General features: G+C 41.0%; 1 protein-coding gene, 1 long non-coding RNA gene and 1 other non-coding gene across 3 annotated transcripts; 1 reads left to right on the top strand and 2 right to left on the bottom strand.

Annotated features, from left to right (window-relative positions):
- Positions 1-11582: 11582 nt before the first annotated feature.
- Positions 11583-17242, top strand: LOC147322962 (uncharacterized). The gene is made up of 6 exons (XM_086304733.1): positions 11583-11638; positions 11747-12211; positions 12502-12630; positions 14594-14794; positions 15052-15178; positions 15328-17242. The coding sequence occupies exons 2-6, from the start codon at positions 11920-11922 to the stop codon at positions 15434-15436; spliced, it is 858 nt and encodes a 285-aa protein (XP_086160859.1). The 5' UTR covers positions 11583-11638; positions 11747-11919; the 3' UTR covers positions 15437-17242.
- trnai-uau (transfer RNA isoleucine (anticodon UAU)) lies at positions 12958-13051 on the bottom strand. Its single transcript has 2 exons — positions 13014-13051; positions 12958-12993 (listed from the first exon to the last, which is right to left on the bottom strand). It is a non-coding gene; the product is annotated as a tRNA-Ile (tRNA).
- Positions 17243-18708: 1466 nt separating the features above from the next.
- On the bottom strand, positions 18709-19833 carry LOC147322961 (uncharacterized). The gene is made up of 3 exons (XR_015130828.1): positions 19731-19833; positions 19445-19532; positions 18709-18743 (listed from the first exon to the last, which is right to left on the bottom strand). It is a non-coding gene; the product is annotated as an uncharacterized LOC147322961 (long non-coding RNA).
- Positions 19834-20784: the final 951 nt, after the last annotated feature.

Here is a 20784-nt window from a genome sequence, read left to right as displayed (position 1 = left end):
TGGTAACTGTGGCTACCCTGCCCACACGGTGTCTGGCCCGCTTTCAGCAGTTATGGCTCTGGCCAGTGTTCTGTGAAGCTGCACATGTGGTCTACAAGTCACAGGCTGGGCTGGACATGAGTGACCCCAAGGACTGGGCTGCTGGCCAGAAATGGCACAAATGTCACAACGTGACATCTGGCAACATCTAGGTGGCTGTATGGTTGAGTTAAAGTAGCCAAAGTCAGTGGCTGGCTACTGGTGTGGAGAAAACTGCAGATATGGGCTTCATCTGGGCTGTCCTCGTGGCCTCAAAGGCCTTCCTCCATGAACAAATTTAGATATTTAAACTAGTTTGCTTATGCTTATAAAATCAATAGTGACAATCCATAAATATCAACTTGAATAAAAGCTTCTAAAACTGAATTTGAATTAGCGTAATTTGAAATCCAATGTATCCAGTCTTTAAGTCATGACGTGAAGAATGACTCTGCATTTAATAAGGCTGCTGTGTTTTTAACATGTTTTAATACTTTGTATCTTGTTCTACTTAATCTCCACACGCCCCTAAAAACAGTCAGTGATCACTGTCGGCTTGTCTCGGTTTCTATTACCGCTATTCATCTTAAAGCTCAGTTTTTAAAACCTTACGATGTAACTACAGCCCAGCCCGTGCAGCAGTATATTAATGACTAACCTTATTTTGCAGTTGTTCTCCTCACTGAAGTTTGGTCCGTTTAAAGAATCCTGCCATGCGATTGCATTTGTCCTTAACCATCGGGAACCCGTTAACGTTACGTCACGTTAACTTTTTTAAAAGTTATGATGGAAACTAGCGAGCTAGCTCCCTGCTAACTTCTAACCCCATAAATTCCATAATTTCTGTTTTCATGGATGCATGGATGTTTTACTTAATTGTTACACCTTGTAGAGCAGCCACACTGATCATTTTATTACAGATGAAAGAATTTTAGACAGTTTTTCAACTCTCAGTAATGCTGCAGTGATCGTTTGACTTTGGGACCTGCAGCAGAGTTTGGGCCCAGACATGGCTAATGACGTCAGACTTAAAGAACGGATTGGTTTGAAAATGATAGTCACTAAATTGAAATGTAATCTTATATTTTGAAAATGAATTAATTTAATTTGAAATTGTATTCCATACTTCTTTAAATGTAGCTCTTGAATGCTTTATACCAGTCTTGGTATTGATACAGTTGATACTTGGATCTATCTACTAGGGGTGCAACGATATTCGTATCGATATTGAACCGTTCGATACAGTGCTTTCGGTTCGGTACGCATATGTATCGAACAATACAACATTTGTAATTTATTTTATCAATTTTCCTTCTGAAGATGCTGTCTGTGTTGAGCGCTCAGTGAATCTGTGTTCGACTACTCCGCCTAGGCTGCACTGTCCAGCGCAGATCCACTGAGCGCTCAACACAGACAGCATCAGAAGGAAGAGCGCAGGGCAAGCTAGCGAGACAGAAGTTAAGCTCTCCTTTTAACATGGACCTCCCCCACTCTCATTCAGATCTGGCGTTTGGAATTATTTTGGTTTTCATGTGACGTATGACCCTGAAGGTAAGCGAGTCATGGACTAAAGTAAAACAGTATGTTGGATGTGCCATGCAATGCTCAGTTACATTGGTGTGAACTAGTGTGTTAGCGCAGTTAGCTCGTTAACGTGTTGGCCGTCTAGCCCCATGCACGGAGCGATCGGCGGTAGCTCGTTAACGGAGATTTGCCGTGTTGTGGCGTTAAGGTCATTTCAACGAGATTAACCTGAAAGCACTAGTGGGAACACGATGAATATGACTGCACGTTTACGCCGACATCATCCTAGTGCAAAGACAAGTGGAAGCAGACAAAAAAAAGCAAGCATGCTACTAACTTTAGCCGAGTCATTTAGACAGCTGTTAGCACATGATTCTCCTTATGCTGCTGAGAATATAGCCCAGAAGAAGCGGATAGTATAGCTTTTATTTTGGAAAGAGCCATTTCTCTGTAATAAACTCTCTTTTCCAAAGATGAGTGATTCCTCAATCAGATACAGGGCTTGCAATATCGCTAGCCCGACGTCCTGGGGCTAGCGATTTTTTCAGTCGGGCTACCAAAATCTATCTCTTCCCTGCCCGTCGGGCTATTGTAGGAAGGAAAAATATATGTCAATGCTTTTGCATTCTTTCAGAAATGTAGCTGGGTAATTATGTCATTGGCATCGGTGAGCCACTGTCAATATGTGACATATTGAAGTCGCGTTTGAATTTGCGCTTGTTTTTTTGCTTTCACTTTGCAATCGTGCGAACTGTGTATAGAGAGCGACAGCACTGATCTGTGAGTGATGATAATTTGTGCACCAATTCCTCTGACATCGTCTTATCAATCGTTAGCTTACTATGCAAACATGACAAGTGAAATCTCCCGCAGCTTAAACATGTGAGAGGTTGATCGCGCAGAGAATCGCTGAGCTTATGTGAGTGCGTGTAAAAGCATTTCAGTTCTGCTGAGCCAAATAAGACAGGTCAGGGTGAAGAAGTGACAGCCAAAGAAAAGCTTACCACAAAACGGAGAAGTTATGACAAATCAGACTATAAGGCAAAAAGAAAGTGCAGCTTTATGGTTTCATGGACAAAAGAATTTCTGTGGCTGCAATATGACGAGCTAAATAACCAGGGCTGCACATAAGTGGTCCGCAGGTGCGCATTCGCTGTCAAAATAAAAAACACGCACAAGGGTTAGGGTTAAATTTAAAAACTGTACTTTTGAGTTAAAATATATATTTATAATTTTAATAAATGACAAATTAAAAATGCTTGAACATTTTTTTGTATCGAAAAAATATCGAACCGTGACACCAAAGTATCGAACCGAACCGAACCGTGAATTTTGTGTATCGTTGCACCCCTACTATCTACCCACCTCTACATTTAATTACCAGAGACATGCACAAAGACTTCTCAAAGGTCTCTTATGTGTTGTTGTTCTCACTGTCTCCTTTTCAAGTCTGCCTTGAGGACACTTTTGCATTTTAGTGCACTCTTGCTTGCAATTGTTTGTAGAAATCTTTCTTTAAGATGGAAAACTTATTGAAAGAGGGTTTTTTTATACACTATCATGGGTCCTCCTACCAAAGTGCACTCGATACCAAAGTAAAAAGCTGCAATAAGCATTAACAGTTTTAGTAACTTTGTGTCAGCTCATAGTTCTGGTTATGTAGCCTGCAGTGTTACCGTTTTCCTGCTGCCAAAAATCTCTCATCGGCCCTGTTTCCAGATGCAGCACGCAGCCGTTTTCTGCCAAAAACCTCCAATAAACACACACCCCATCACCAAATGGCAAAGTTAGCAGCTAGCTGGAGAACACTGAGGAGCTACTTTAGCAACAATTAAATATCAACTCCATATTCCATATTTGGCGTACAGTATAAAATCGGATCTGTTTTGTCCTTGTGCGTCAGTAGGCAACAGTCTCACTTGAAGAACAGCACTCTTTGTGCTTTATCACACAATCTTTCATATTTCCTCTGCAAACAGTTGCAGTAACATGTTTTTTAAAAAAGCCATTAAGTCAAATGATGGTTGTATTTATTTATAGTAATTGTCTCAAACAGTGTTGCAATTGCACCTTTAATATCTATGGTTTCAACCAGCACTAGTGTCGCCAGCTCTCTCTCTGTCTCTGTGTATATGACCGCAATGAACCTGTGACAATGGCTCCGTGCCATTTCAGCCACTCTGTGCCCGAGATCCTGAGTTGGACACAAAGCCGGCTTTATCCCTGCTCTCAGTGTTGTATCAGTGCTGCCTGGCTGGATGCATAAGCACCAGAATTAGCAGCCACACACACACACACACACACACACACACACACACACACACACACACACACACACGCGCGCACACACATGAGCACTAAAACAATACATTACACTTAGAATGGAAGCAGGGGAAGTTCTTTGTGCTCACACGTGAGCATGTGTGGGAATAACACCAGAGCCCTGACCGCCAGGGGAAGAGACAGACATGGACATGTGCTGTTTCAGTTCCGGTGTTGTGCGGTTGTAGTTGGAGAAAAAACATGAAGTAACATGATGTACAATCTGTCCATGCAAGCGGACGCCACACCTCAACGTGCCAGCTTTACAACAGGGCTGTGTATTAAAGTGTTCCTTTCAGTTTCTTTCTTTCTTTTTCACTTCCCTAGAAATCACCTCCACTGTCATTCCTTGCATGTGGTGGACACTCATTCTTCTTTGACTCCTTCACAGACGGGCAGAGACCAATAAATGTGGAGGGAGACATTTTGAAGACACAAGAGGATGGAAACAAGTCATAAACCTCATTTAAAAGGTGAATTAGCCAGTTGTTACGCTGCAGGATATCGCAGCCAGAAGGTTTTCACACGTAAAAGAGTGAATGTCACTTGTAACCTGCAGTGCCACACATCTGTTTCGCGGTTGTGTGAAACATACAACTGAATTTGAGCTTTTCCAATACGATTTTCTGTTACAGTCCTTGCTCAATGACTCTGCAGTGCTTTTATTTTATCTTGACTGTGAGGGAGCTCTGTGGTGACAGCAGGGGTTCGATTAGATCAGATGAAACTTTAATGATTTCTCTGGTGAATCAGGCCATTGCAACAAGCCAACACAGACAGCATACATCAAAGTTAAAGAGGGTGCAAACAGACAGACAGCAAATCAGGTATATATACATACAGACTGGAGTAATATCACCAGCAATTACATGTTTATATATATGTAGCAAGACTTGTCACATAACAGCAGTAAAATGAGAATAAATGCATTATTAAGAGTCCTTTTTTTAAATTTCTACAAAGTTAATTCCTAAAACATTTTTGAAAACTTGCCGTAAGACCAGACCCAAGCTGGTCTTACGGCAGTGCTCCTCTGCCTCATTTAAAGCTGTCAGAAGTTCAGAAATGATGAAACATATTTACATCAGAGTTATTCACTCACGATGCATCATTATTATTTCCGCTAAAGAGCTGAGAAAACCTGAGCTGATTGGCTAGTTTATCTCAAAACCTTTGCTAATCAGCTAATAATAGCTGCGTGCGGCTTAAGGGCTGTCCACATTTAAAATGCGTTACCTGTGGCCCCGCCTCTTTTTCAGGTAGTTGCCTTAATTATTTGCTTCAAAGTTAATGCTAGCTTAATTTGGTTTAGCTTAACTGTTATTTTATTTGTCATTGTTGTGAGTTTCATTGACATTGCGTATTTTGTAGCCACCATAACGATGCTAGCCTAGTCTAGATAAAAGCAGCATGTTTCAAAATGTGCAACTTTTACTTCACTTTAATTTTTAAGCAAATGCTTTCTGTTTCAAGTCTGCATTGCAATTTCAATTACGAGTGGTAGCGAGAGGTTGCAGTCTTAGATTCCAGCTATGGGTGAACATGGCAACAAGCTAGCAACCAAAGTAGTCACAAGGAGGTTTTTGGTACAGCTTTGTGACCAATTTCACCAAGCTAGCAACTTCTTGTAACCACTTGCCAACCAGCTTTTCCCCTAACGACTGGTGGTTCCCAGCCTGTGTGACCAGGGCCTTGGCTAGCAAATAGTACCCTGAAAATTGCTAATGTGCAATTTTTAAGAGAGGGTCCAGCTATTGTTTCCAGAATGTTTTTAAAAGGCCACAGCAGGCATAGAGGGTACAATGAAGTATAAGATGTGATGCCAAAGTCGTGGTAAATTATGGCCCATAATCAAATGTCAGAGTGGGCCAGTGCCTCCCTAGCTCCCCCCTTTAGCCCTGCCCCTGTTACCAAAACACTAGATCAGCGGTCCCCAACCCCCGGGCCTCAGACCGGTACCGGTCCGTGAGTCGTTTGGTACCGGGCTGCGAGAGTTGAGGCTCAGGTGTGAAATGTATGGTTTTCAGGGTTTTTATCGGTTTTCAGCGTTAATTTGTTATCGTTTTTATCGTTAACTCGGTTTTCCTGGGTCTTTTCACGTGTGTTATGAATAAATCTTATTTTTTTCGGTACCGGTACTAGTTTTATTTTGTTGTATTTATCCGCGACACCTTAAAGGCCGGTCCGTGAAAATACTGTCGGGCATAAACCGGTCCGTGGCGCAAAAAAGGTTGGAGACCGCTGCACTAGATCAATTAAACTGTTGATTTGGTGACTGTGCTAAATAGCAAGATCACCAAATTATTCAAGGTTTATCTTCAGGAGAACACATTAAATTTGAAGTTTAAGTTCATGGTAAATGTGGAACTCATCATGGATCTAGAGAAAAGCTAAATGGGCTGTATGGCCTGTATTTGTATAGCGCTTTACTAGTCCCTAAGGACCCCAAAGCGCTTTACACAACCTATCATCCACCCATTCACACACACATTCACACACTGGTGATGGCAAGCTACATTGTAGCCACAGCCACACTGGGGCGCACTGACAGAGGCGAGGCCGCCGGACACTAAGGCTAACCAACCAATAGACCGACACTGTCACTCCTCATATCATATAATCCAGCCTTATCCTTTCAGATACACCAGATGAACAGATCCCACAAAATACTTCTTACTCTTTTTTATCTTTCCTACTGCAACCAAGTGGAAGCATCTACTTAGAACTGTTGAATGTCCATGTTCATTGCACATCTCAAATCCAACATGTCAGCCATGCTTTCATGTTAAAATGAGATATTTGTCTTGTTTAACAGCGTCTGCGGGCCATTTGCACACAACTGACTGCAGATGTGTAGACAAGTCAATCCACCTCGGGGTGGGGGGTGACGTCTGAGGGCGGGACAGCGTGGTAACCAAAGCTTGTGATTTGTTACAGAGATTTATCGCCGCTGTTATATGTTCGAGCTATAACAATGAGGTGCTGCATGGTTTTAATCTCTGAACGTCACTGCTGAGGGATGCCGCACATAGATTTGGAGAGATGCCTTGTTACGCAACCCTCTCGTTCCACCAGACGATTTACAGCGGCGCTATGAGTGTGAGCATAAGTTGCGTGTCTGTGATATAGTGTCTTCGATGCAGAACAGGATCCATCCTCGCTCGCCTGTCGCTGCAGCCGCAGACATCGTTTTTCACATCAGACCTGCATGGCTGGCAGCGTGCCTGACACCCTCTCTCATGCCCTCCTTTCTCTCTGTCTCTCTCTCTCTGTCTTTCCTCCCTCATTTTCACCCTCCTCTCACATCCCTTTATATTTCTCTCCTCCCTCACTTACTTTACACAAACACACCGCACCTCCTTCATCTGAGTGTTGCAGAGATCTCGCCTGTCTGCCACCAACCTCCCAAAAAGAAAAGGTGGGGGCTGGTGGGTGACTGATGGCCCATTTTTGTGACATCATTGCTGCCACTCGCCTTCAGTCAGCATGCTCAAGACCGTGATGAGAACCAACTGCTGTGACCGTGAGAGCGTGTGTATTCAAATTCTCTTCCCATTAGTCAGTGTGAGAGTCCAGCTGCGAGCTGCTGCACAGGAAACGGTTCTTAGCATGGTTTTTCATTCAGACAAAGAGAAGAGGAACATCCGCACATTGACTCACTCCTGCTATAATAGGAAATGATGGCAAATAGTTTCTGGGTCTTTTTTTTTCTAGGAAGCTTTGTTTTGGTCTTCATAAGTACAGAAATACACACACACACACACTAATCCAGGCATGACGCAACCCTCTAAGCAACTCTACGTCATCCTCAGTGACGTCCTCTGGGAGGGAGCAGGCCAGTCCATCACACTGAATACTAAAGGATAAAGTGTTTGCTACAATAATCTCCATTACAATACAATGATGGCACAGCTGACACACACACACACACACACATATATATATATATATATATATATACTGTCCTGTTTAACTGCTTTGAACTACCACAGTGTTATTACAGTGATAGTTTAAGTTGATTTATGTGCCACCTCTGTCTGTCTGTTATGCAACAGTCCTCTGCCAGGGCCGGTAATTACAGAGGACTGTTCTAGCACTATGGAAAGAGTTACTCTGGTTTTTCTTGCTAATGTCTGTGTTGAGCCTTTTACTAATTATAGTGTTCTTTACTATACTCTTGCTGCTTTGAAACATTTAAGCCATGCTACTTTGGAAATAAATACCTGCCGCTTACTCCGTAGCTGTCGTGATTGTCCTTTTGTCAAACTGAATCTTTGTTTGTTTGTTTTGTTTTTTAGATTTGCAGTAATCCATTTTTATTTGGACACTTGGGGGCAGGATAACAAGCTGATCAGTGCACAAAGCTAATGCATTACTAGCACTGATCAGCTGCCTGCATTGGAAAACCTGTCAGTCAATATGGTGGTGGCTCTTATCTCAAGGATGATTTCTTACAATATATATAGAAGAAGGGAAAGTGCCTGTAGTGGACAAAATGGGTTTTTTTCTTGTTTTTTTTTAAACAAAAAATATCCTTTGTATTGCTGTAACCTGATTTAACATGGCAGACTGATTTCCTTTTGGAGCCAGCTTCCTGTGGGACCTTGAGGAACTGCAGTTCCTAGAGGAACTCGTGTTGGCTTCATCGTTAAGCTCCAAAGGTTGCCCCTGGGTTTCTACTGATTAGCTATTGACAAATCGTGACTAGCCTCTGCTCCATAGTAATGCATTAGAGTGGAGACAGTGTGAGAGTTAAAATGGAAAGAGAGTGCAAAAAGCAGGCCATTCTGACTGATACCAGGCAAGCCATGAACATTTGTTGAAACAGAAAGTTGGAGTAGCAAAGATGAGAATCTGGAAATTAGTTTGGCATGAAAGTCACTCATTTTTAGGTCTATTTTTGGTCTCCAGTTTTGAGAAAATTATTTCGCTTTTTAGCACCTAAATGGTCCGCTGTGACCAATAGCTAGCTGCTCATGTTTAAGACCTGGCAGGAGATGCTTTCATCTCCAGATAATACCTGAAAGACCTACTTTGAAGCATTTAGGGTCCAATTATTTAACATTTGCGCTTTGACTGCAACACGACTGTCAAGTGACACATGAGGAGTTTTGGTTGTTGTATAATGAAGCTCATTAACCATCAATGAGTCTGTGTATCCTTCTCTGGATGACTAATACCCTGACAGGTGGTGCTCACACACGCTTTACTGTTACTTGATCTGTGTGTATCTCCCTTACACACACATGCACACACAGAGCAAAAAGTCAATTGAGAAGGTAGGTAAGTGCGTGTGTGTAAAGTGGATAAAAGGTAAGTCTGACCAAATGAAAGAAGAAAAAGGAAACACTGTGCATAAAGGTCCTGTGAAATGAAAGAGGAGGTGGAGGCAAGTGCCGAACCAGTGACGTCAAGCTGTAAACTAAAGACTTAATCCTCTGTGAGCCTGTCCAGCTCCTTGTTCTATCCTGACATCTAGTGGTCAAATCATAGAACAACATTCAGAGGATGAGCTCCATCATTTGGTAAGTAATATAATGTATTGTTGTGTGTTGCTGTTTATTCAGGCAAAGCCTGGTGACCCAAATAGCTTCCCGAGTGTCAACTAAGAAAAACAAGTAAATGATGACGCCTTATCCCACCGCAAAGCGGGAAGTGAAAATGAGATCATGGAGAAGGTTTATGAGAAAACCCTTTATGGCTTTAACCTTTTAACCTTACTAGAGTGCTTACATGGAGTGATTCGGTGGGTGGAGTTCGCTGCAATTTCCAGTGTGTGGGGATCATTTGTCACCAACTGCATCACGTGCTACAACCCTGGTCTACATATCACCGTTGATGAACAGCGAACTTATCAGTCTTTGCTCGATCACTGTGGGTGGACTTGTCATCAAAGCGTAGGTGTTGCATGATGTCTTGGAAGCGGTTTCGTGCCATAGTTCCAATTATCTGTGGGTTTCCCAGGTTTGCTGACCAGCAGTCATTTAGAGATGGAACCCTGTTAACCCCCCGCAAGATGACAATTGCAATAAATGCCATTAGTTCAGGGAGGTCCATGAACCAATGAACATGCTCCGTGCACCACTCAGCAGGCCATTTGTAAATATGTGTACAAATGGTTGGTTTTTTGTACTGTTTTTATCAATAAATCTCAGCAACAAAGGACATACACCCATGTGTGTTGATTTCTCCCTAAGATGGCAAACTGAAACACTCCAAGTTGGTGACTTTTGGAGATTTATTTCCCTGGATGATTGAGAATGCATCAAGATGAAACACAAAAGGAAGTTCACAGCTTTTAGCAGCTCGCCCACCCCCCTCATCCACACACCCCCACTCCCCTCCCTCCAGAATTCCCAGGTAACAACCTAATTTACATATGAATGACTAGCCAACTTTATTACATACCTAATGTAATAAAGTACACCTCATAATGAGTTCCTGCTCGAACTGGGCTTCATCATTTGTTTACAGCACAACAGGACTCCAGAGCTAGTCAGAAGGATGTTAACGATCAATGGCCAGTGGAAGCCTATATTTACTTAGAATAGTATCATAAAATGATGTAATTCAGCCCTTTTATTGGGTTGTAAATTCTGTTTCACTGTCACATTTACATTTTGGTAACAGCATGAAGCCCGAGAGAGGAGGATAGAGAGGGTGAGAAGGAGAGAGAGCAGGATGAAGATAGCAAAAGTAGCAAAAGCTCAAAAAGAAACCGATAAGAACAGACATGCAGTCAAAGATCTGATATTGTGATATCCTGTGCTGATTCTATACACTAAGGGAGAGGTTATATGAATTTCAAATTTTAATGCAAAAGCAACTCCATTACCAGTTTGCTTTCTGTGCACGTATATGGAGTGTGAGTGTTTTTGTGTTTGCTTGTTTATTGTTTTTTATGTCAGTACTGAATTGTGCTATTTTCGTGGCTTACAGAAAAATGAAACTGAAAAATGTTGTGCATGTTTCTCGTCTTATCTGCTTTACTACAAAACAACTGAGCCTTTGCCACAGGCTTGATAACTGAACTGTCCACCAGATTATAGCTGATCTGCTGCTATGTTGAGATGATGTACAGGTTCCTTCCTGTTAAAAGGCAGTTTTTCCTTCCCACTGTCGCCAAATGCTTGCTCATAGGAGAGCTTTTGATTGTTGGAGTTTTCTCTGTATTATTGTAGAGTCTTTACCTTACAATATTTAAACTTCCTTGGGTGTTTTAGCGCTGTAAAAACCAGAATTGAATTGAAAGAACTCTTAAATTGCCACACACAGGTCTGTTATAATGCGTTTTGTATGTGATAACAAAAGCAAATCTTTTAATGAGATTATTTTCATATTTACTTCAGTAAAATTATGATAAGTAAACTTTATTTACATTTATTCAAAGAAAGCCTAAAGTTTAAAATAAACACATATTAAAGCACTCTGGGGATGCAGCAAATGGAACCCTGACTTTTGGGGCAGGTAAATATACCTTCCAACTTCAGTGCATTGCATTTAAACGCTTAGTTTTCCAGTAATGTGGAGGAACAGTGCTTAGCTGGAATAGTTCCAGCAAGCCATTGCTTTTAGCCTCTGTTTCCATCTTCTAACATCTCTTATGATCACACTTTTCCTTTCAGCATATGACCTGCACATGCTCCAAGCTAGTGGCATTTGCATGGATTACGGACGTTTGGATCCTCATTTGTTTGTGCACACTGTTTACTTCATTTCAGCGGAGCTATCAGCCATGCTGACGTTTGTGCAAAGCTGCTATGAGCCCTCTGAGGTGAGAATGGACAGATGATGAAAATATTTCCATCTGATGAGTCTTTTTTTGAAACATTCAGAAGGTGGACTAATTCTTTTTACAGAAGAAATGTTTGTCTTCAAGCAGCTCTCCCCGATCTCTGAGAAAAACCAGAAGGGGAAGTCTGGAACCTAACCTTGCCACAGGCTGGCTTGAATTTGGATTAGGATCGTGGGTTTGAGCTGCGTTCTCTGTGGATTTTCTTTTGTTTTTACACCTCCATCGGTTTGAGGACTATATATTCAGATCTCTGTCCCAGGATGGAGAATCAAATCCTGGACATGGTGTCTGATCAGAATTTAGAGGAGCTTCCAAACATGGAGCCAGACGCAGGCGAGATGCAAAAGCCAGAGGAGGAGCAGCAGGACGAAGCTGACCCTGATCCCCAACCTGAATCTAGTCAGGAGACAATGCAGACGAGAAGCGGCCCTCCACCGCTGGCTGTCATTGAGTTCCGCATTCAGCAGCTTCAGAACCGCCGTTTCCTCCTGCAGAAGATGAGGGAATTTACCAAAAAGTCAGAGCAAAAGATGGACAGGGCTCCAAAGCAAAGTGAGTCAGATTAAAAAAACCCGACAGTTGGTGGTTGTTCCTATAAAAGGAAACCATTGTTAGGGTGCATGTTGACATATATTCATCAGCAGTTGACTTAAACAGCAACTTTACTTCATACACAAAAAGCTAAGAATCTAAAACTAGTGTGGCTGTAACTTACAGCCGATTCTGTGACTTGTGTTAGCTCATAAAACAAGCAATCTAATGCAGTAATCACTGAGTTAATGGACCAAGCAGCTTACTGTGCGTCAGTTTAACCTTTGGGGTACTTTGTGTGATGTCATCAGCAAACATCGAGGATGACGATGACAGCGAAGACGAGCTGGAGACCATTCAGAAAGAGCTGAATGTGCTGCTGCTTAAAAAAGAGGAGCTGTCGAAAGAGGAAGAGACTGCCACACCCACAGAAAACGGAGGTACGCTTAATTTCCACACTTTCTCATCTCACCTTTTTTGTTTTTGTTTTTTATTTAAAGCACCCTGAAATCAAATTTGAATATTAATGATCAAGAAACTGACACCAAAGCCTGTTGCTTGCCACTTTCAGTCATTATGCAAATGTACTGTTTATAAGGCTGGGAAACGTTTTCTCACTTGGATGACTGACAAAACGTCCCTCCCAGTGAAAACATTCGTTCCAGATGAACAGAATCAACTTTTTTGGGAGGCGGCCTTCAGCAATTTTTTTTAAATCCAATGTTATTTGCACAAAATCACAACAACCTTTGCCTGTCATAAGTTTGTGCTCCAGGTGAGGCTCGAACTCACAACCTCGGCATCACTCTGCAGGTTACTGTCTTATAAGTACCGCACGCTGACCGATTGCGCCACTGGAGCCCCTGTAAGCTTTTCTTGAGGTATAGACTTGATGGCTTTCTGAAGGTCTTTCAACGCTTTTCTTTGGACATTGGCTGCTTTTTCATTCATTTTTAGCCCAGTTCTTTTTATTTGACCATTTCTATAAGAAAGAAGTCACTTAATACTAACACATCAAACATTCAAGTATAAAAAGACACCTAACTATAACAGACAACTTAGTACAGAACCAATTCAAAACAGGATCTTTAGGGACTTTGTTACTAGTACATAAGTCATTCCTATTACTTTACTTGAATCTGCAGAAAATAACAAAAAGCTTGGGCTATCTCTTTTGGTGTGCAGTGCGCATTTAAAAGATTTGAAACAACTGGAGATGTCTTCGACAAAAGAAGATGTGGCATGGGTAAAAACTATCCACAGGAAATGAACGGTAACTGGAAGAAACAGAAAAGAATTTGAGCCTGAGAGATAGATTTGACCCTTCACTTGATCAGAAAAAGAAGAGAAACAGGGAGAAAAGGCTGAGATATGGCAAATTACACAAGGACTGGACTGGAAATGAAAGCTATTGGGTGTTTTGGAGTGATGAATCTTTGAAGTCATCATAAATATTATTGAAGCAGCTTAGGATCATCTTGACAGAAAACAGAACAAAGAAGAGCTTTGAATTTCCTTCAAGAAACCTGGAGGACTATTCCTGAAGACTACTTAAAAAAATGAAATGAAAGCTGCTTAGAAGAAGGTTGTGCTGAAGAATAAAGGCACTCATGCCAAAGACTGACTTTCAAGCTCATTAAAATGAGCTCGCCATACTCTGTTTTTGCCTCATATACATGGTTATTTGCATGTTTCAGTAAATCATTGCTTTAATTTCCCATTTTGCAAAATATAAAGAAATTAGCGGTGGCTCAAGACTTTTGCACAGTATATTCAGAATTCCTTACATATTTATATCTTCAAAATTGGGTAACTCACAGGAAGCGAGAGGCACACGGATGTATAATTAGTACTGAAAACCACAGATGAAAAATGTTGGATTAAACTGTCCCTTTAGAAACGACTGCCCCTCCCCAAGCCTGGTTCTGCTGGACGTTTCTTCCTCTTAAAAGGGAGTTTTTTCTTCCCACTTTCATCAAAGTTCCTGCTCATAGAGGGTCATATGATTATTTTCTTTGTGTTATTTTAGGATCTTTACCTTACAATGTAAAGCGACTTGAGGCATATAAACAAAACTAAATTGAATGGATTTGAAAGTATGAAAACTTTCATACTGTTACCAGTTTATGAAGAAAATAATATTCTTTTCCCTTTTTGTGTCCGTCTGTGTTTAATATATAATGATACACTGTCAGATTTTCATGTTAAACATATTAAAATAATCAGTGAAAGTGATGTAAAGGTAATCTGAAACGGAGATAATGGCATTTTAGGGGAGGGGCTTCATAGAGTAATGCGTTCATGGCTGAAGTGAAATAGACAGAATGAGATTTTCTTTTAAACATGGCCCATTTAAAGCTAAAGTTTGAACTGCTTTTGTTTTATTCTTTTTTAATCACCAAGTTCATCAAGCAGACCCCAGTTTTTATAAAAATGAAACACCCTGGGGAGGGATCTACACGCTGCCGCCTGCAGAGGTGACCCAGGAGGAGAGCATAGAACCCGAAGACCCTGAAGAACCTGTAGAACCTGTAGAACCTGTAGAACCTGTAGAAACTGAACCTGAAATACCAATAGAAACACCAGAAGATGACATCGCTCCAGGTGTGTTACACTTTTCCTCTACGACACAAACTAGTGTTTATATATGTCGACACATGGTTCCCTCTTTCTTTGAATATTGTGTAACTTTTTGGACAGATATTGCTGCAATGAAATATTTCCTTGTATACTGAATGCATCTGTTTACTAGCTGTACTGTATGAACACGCCGACACCTGCATTTGAATAAAACCAGGGGGCTGTTTTTGGTTTTTAATTAAGCTCATTCCAGTTTTTCTCTCTTTTTGTCTCTTTCAAAGTTGAAACTCTGTGCAGAGACGCCGGGCTCACCCAGTGTCCGACCTGCAAAGAGCTCATCATCACACAAACCCAAAGGAAAGTGGGCGAGACAACTTGGTTAGCGTGCTGCTTGTGCTCCATGTTAGGGTACGTCTTCTACCTGACCAGGATGATGTCAAAAAATTCATTCATTAAGAACGCATGCACATGATACAAGGCACACTGTAGCACTAACTAATAGCACCAAAAACAGTCGCCTCAGAATGATCTGTGACCTTTCCTTCTCTTTCTAACAGCTGTGTTGGCGGCTGCTGTATAATCCCTTTCTGCATGAAAAACTTCAAGGACGTTCTTCACCAGTGTCCACACTGTCAGTCCACAATACACACCTTCAAGCCATTCTGACAACAAGATTACTGGAGTAACAACAATACAATCCTCACTTCCTGCACTTGAGAGACTTTTCCTGCGTCTTGGAGCTGCTTGGGTCCAAACAGCCTTTGCTGCCCTGCAGTATTGCTGTCAAACTTTGACCTGCGAGCTGGAATAATATGGGACTGTGCACAACACCTGGAGAACTTTAGAACTTTTTTTTGGCATTGATGCTACATCTGTACTGTCCAAAGGCTCAGGATAGCAGAGCTGCTGTAAATAGTTCCTCTCCCTCTGAAAATCTGCTCATAATTCAGTGAGATATAGCTAAAGGATGTATGTTATCTGCTTATTCTATCTTCCAGTAAGCAGATGCAAATAGTGGTATTCAAATATTACTCCCTTCAACAGTTTGACGGCTACATGTTTGTTCCTCTTAGCCAGAAATAACTTTGAGCAAACTCAAATCTAGGATCAAGATCTTCATGCTGCTATTTTTTGATCAATTATCTGACCGGTTTCCTTGATGAAGTGTATTTGTTGTACATACAGTTCTGTACAGATGCAAATGATTCACGCAGTGCCACAACAGCTTCACAAAATGCTGTTTGCTATGAGATAATCACTCCAACTCAGTGACTGAATGATCTCCTATTACACCAGGCACTTGGTGATAGTAGGGAGGAAGAACCCTCTTTTATTGTGAAAAAGTATTTTCTCTGATTTCTTTTCTTTTTACACATATTTGTCACACAAGTAAATTTTAATAGTAGTCAAAAATAACCAGAATAATTACAAAATGCAATTTTTTTATGATTTCATTCAAAAAGGGAAAAGGGCTAACCCAACCAGGCTGGCACAATGTGAAAAACTGATTGCCCCCCAGTTTTTAAATCATAAATTAACTACATTTTTAGCTGATTTCAGTTTGTCTAGCTACACTGGAGGGCAGCACGGTGGCTGCCCTATGACAGCTGGGATAGGCTCCAGCACCCCCAGCGACCCTGAAAAGGATAAGCAAAAGCGAATGGATGGATGGATCGCTACACTGGATCACCACTGGAAAAGTGGTGAACCTTCCAAGGAGGTTCATGATTGAAAAATGGAATCCACTGCTGAGCAAAACGGGGGGCAAAAGGCTTCATCAAATGTTTTGATGATCCCCACGACTTTTGATGAAAAATTCTCTGGCTTGATGAGACAGGATTGGAGTCCCATTACATCTGACGCAAAACCATCACGGCATTTCATAAAACACCAAACCAACAGTCAAACATGGAGGTGTTGTGTGATGGTCCGGGGCTGCTTTGCTGCTTTGGGACCTGGATGACTTGCTGTAAGTGACGGAACCATGAATTCTGCTCCCAGGAGAATATCCCTCCATTAGTTTGTGCCCTGAAGCCTAAGCAGACTTGGTTTATGCAGCAGGACAATCGTAAATAAACCAGTAAGTCCACCTCTGAATGGCTCCAATTACTAGTAAGGACTCAAATCCAACTGACAGACTTTGTACAGATCATAAAGAGGACATTAATGTTCAAAAATGTTCAAATATGGCTGAATAACAACAACTGTTCAAAGAAGAGTGGGCCAAAATTCCTCCACAGCGATGTGAAAGATTCATTACTAGTGATTACAAATGCTTTACTGCAGTTCTTGGTGCCAAGGGTGGCACAACCAGTCATTAGGTTTAGAGGTAATACTTTTTCACACAGGGCCAGGAAGGTTTGGATAACTTTTTATACCTTAATAAATTAAATAATCTTCTAAAAACTGAACTTTCTATATAGTTGGGTTATCTTCCTTGAATATTAAAATCTGTTTTTATGATCTGGAGCATGAATTGTGAGAAATATACAAAAAATAATAATATCAGGAAGTAAAAATACTTTTTATTGACGACACTATATACAATACTGTATATTGATGAAGCTGACCATCCGTGTGTGTGTTCATAATTGTTACTCTTGATGCAAACAAATGCACTTTGAAATCATCCACTTTGATACACCTGTTCAACTGCTTGTTAAGATATAGGAGATTTAATCGGCCAATCACATTGCAGAAACCCAATTCATTTAGCCCAGGGGTCGGCAACTCTGGGCACGCAAAGGGTTAACTGATGGCACGACCATATGTGCCCGATGATTTTTTATTTTTTTTAATTTCTGTAACAGTATAAACAATGAAAGGTGGAGGATTGACCAGGTGCTGGCAGATGTGTAAAAATGACTCAGTTGTTTGGTGGTGGCTATGGCGGAGCTTCCACAGAGGCCAGCAGGTGGATGAGGGAAAGGGGAGGCAGGAGGAGGAGTATCAGGTGAACTGAACTTCAGGTAAGAAGTTATGACCTGCAGTCTATCTGGGTCAGATATAAACCAAGTTTAGGTGTATAACTTGTACTGCGTGCTAGCTAGCATGATGGAGTTTATATACAGCTGGGTGGGTGCTTTGATGTTACTGATAGTGAACTTTATTTTATTCATAAGGTTAGTAGAGTTGCCAACCACCCCTTAAAAAACGGAATCGTCTCGTATTCAGAGAAAATATTACGCGTTTCGTATTTAGGTGAAAAGAAACACAGTTTGTCCCGGACTTCAGCTACAATGAAAAAGACACAAAGCTGGAGTTACTCTGTGTCTTTGCTGCACAGCTGCCTCTTCTACAGCTGTAAAGCTGCTGGTCATGATATTGGTTTGGATATGTGGTGAGAGGGAAACATGAGGATGAAACCAGGAGATGTTCTTACTGAACATCTCCGGGCCAGCGATGCACATCACAAATCACCTCGCATAGACACATTAGTTGTGCCACTTCTTGATGACGCTATCTTAGCTAATAACCCCAACTACCAGATTCAACTTGTAATTGGCTAAAAATAAAATTAAAACAGGACTACAACAGTTCAAAATCAGGACTACTTAGGACTTAACCAAGACAGAACCACAATCAGAACTAGATGATAGTAGCACTAAAAATCATCATAGACCTGCACTACACTTATTTTTTTAATTCTACCAAAGTACACTATTTAGATTGAGAAAAGTTTATATAATTATTTAGCCTTGTTGTGCAAACAAGCCTGTATAACTTAATAAATGTAGAATTTGAAAAATAGCAAACCTAAAAAGAAACACTAGGTACGAGATACATGAGGACCTATGATACGATGATACTTTTGGTAAACAACCATTTGACTAACATGTGTGTCTCACCTGCTCTTGTTCATCTCTGTTCTGTCCTCATTCTCCATCTCCCTCTCTGCTCCTCTCTCTCCCTCTCTGTTCCTCCCTCTCTGTTCCTCTCTCTCCCTCTCTGTTCCTCTCTCTCCCTCTTTGTGCTGACAATCATCAAATATACAGTTGAAACCAGATATTTACAAACTCTTCAGATCAAAACACAAACACTTTTTTAATTGTAACATCAAATCAGACTAAATGTTTATTTTTTTAGATTGATAAATATAAAAAACATATTTGTTAACTTTAAGAGTAAAGAGAGAAACTATCTGTATTTCTTAATTGCAAATGGCACCAAATTGTATTCAACATTGAGCCACACTTATGGAGCTCCACAGTTGTCTTCCTGGTGTTTTGGTTGACATCTCTTGATTTTCCCATGTCACAGAAACAGGCTCTGTGTTTTACCTTATATGCATCCACAGGTGTGCCACCAACTTAGTCACATGGACTCTACAAACCTATCAGAAGCTTCTTCAGCTCAGAACAGAAACGTCTGGAGTTTCTTATTAATTAACAAACTTAGTGTACATGTACTCCTAAATTTGATCAAAGTGATAAAAATAGACAGCTCTGTCTCTCTTTATTCTGACATTTAACGAATTCAAAAGATATTTTCAATATTTATCTAAAAGTTTACTCTAAATTGATGTTGTACAGTAAAAATGTTTTGTGTTTTCTCCCTAAAGTGTAAATATCTGGTTTCAACTGTGAATATACTGCTGTGTACTGAAATCCCTCTTGTTTTGCATAGAAAAATACTGAACAACATACAAAACATAATATATAAAATAACATTTACCTGAGTTTTTTCTTTGAAAGAACCCTCTAATGTCCATTCTTATATTTCAGTACATAACTGAAACCGATTTAGTCGGGGAGGGTAAGAACTGAAAATATGAAATAAACACAGGTAAGCTAAGACTCTAAAAAAATAGCATTTGTTCAGCTTTTCATTTCGCCATTTGTTGATTCACTTGAAGAGCAAGTAACGTAATATTGGTCAAGCGATCAGTTTGATATCAATCTTTCGTGATGCACCGTCATATTTACATTATTTGTACGGTACGAATGATTTGCTTTGGTACCTGGTCAAACTTAAGCTCTCCTTAGTATGGCTGGCTCCGTTTCTCCAACAGCGCACTCACAGGCAGCAGCTGCCCCGCCCCCTCGCTCAGTCGCTTAGTGCCTGAGCTCGGATCATACCAATATCAGGGGGGATTCACGCACAGTCGTAAATTCCCACAGTGTGCACTATGTGCTTCGAATATTGTGTGTACTTTTTCTTTTATACAGTTGTCAGCCAGGCATCTAACTATGAAAAAATTACACTCCAAAAGACCCCGGGCTTCTGACAAAACTACCCGGGCTTAAGCCCAGTAAGCCACCCCCACGCTCCGCCCCTGATTCCGACACTTCAAAAGTTTCAGGAGCTGTCCGCTCAGCGCAGCATCAGCACCACGGAAATACACGGATACATCTGTAGACTCGAGACAGAATGCATTTTCGGGACTTTCAGATGTATGGACCAATGTTTTATTTTCTGATCAAACCAGAAAGCTTTAATGAGCAGCTGGGTTTGTCTCGCATTAACTGGCTGGACACAGAGGACATCGAAATGCAGCTGATTGAACTGAAAAGCTCGAGTCTGTGGGGGTCAAAGTTTGCAGAACTACAGACGCAGCTGGTGCATAGCTGTGCGTGTTCATGGAGCTTGTATTTTCACCTGATGGACATCACTACCTGACAAGTTTAACTGTCTTCAGAACACTGCAGAGGCCTTATTGACAGTAGTTGGCTCTACATATCTGTGTGAGCAGATTTTCTCTCACATGAGTGTCCTCAGGTAGCCGTCTGAATGCTGGACACTCGGAGACTTGTGTCTCTGAGTGGGAGACCAGAGATCAGAGTGTATTAACAAACATGCCATATTGGCTCAGTTTATTTTTCTTATCATTGTTGTGAGGAGACCATAAATAGCATTTGCATTTTCTGTTGTACAGTTCATTTGCTGTTATGGATAAAAAGTGTCTTTTTTTTGTTTGTTTCAAAATAGCTGATAACTATTCGCTGATAACTGCCAACATCTGCAAACAAATATAATTCTATAAAGTTCTATATAGTGTGTAACTGTTAATATAG

The sequence above is a fragment of the Aulonocara sp. 'chitande type north' Nkhata Bay genome, linkage group LG8 (assembly GCF_057382095.1).
Source record: "Aulonocara sp. 'chitande type north' Nkhata Bay isolate Kocher_YH1m ecotype deep benthic linkage group LG8, A_spYH_male_GT1.1, whole genome shotgun sequence".
Taxonomy (NCBI): Eukaryota; Metazoa; Chordata; class Actinopteri; order Cichliformes; family Cichlidae; genus Aulonocara; species Aulonocara sp. 'chitande type north' Nkhata Bay.
The sequence above is the reverse complement of the archived record's forward strand: the minus strand, read 5'-3'. Positions and strand labels throughout refer to the sequence as shown.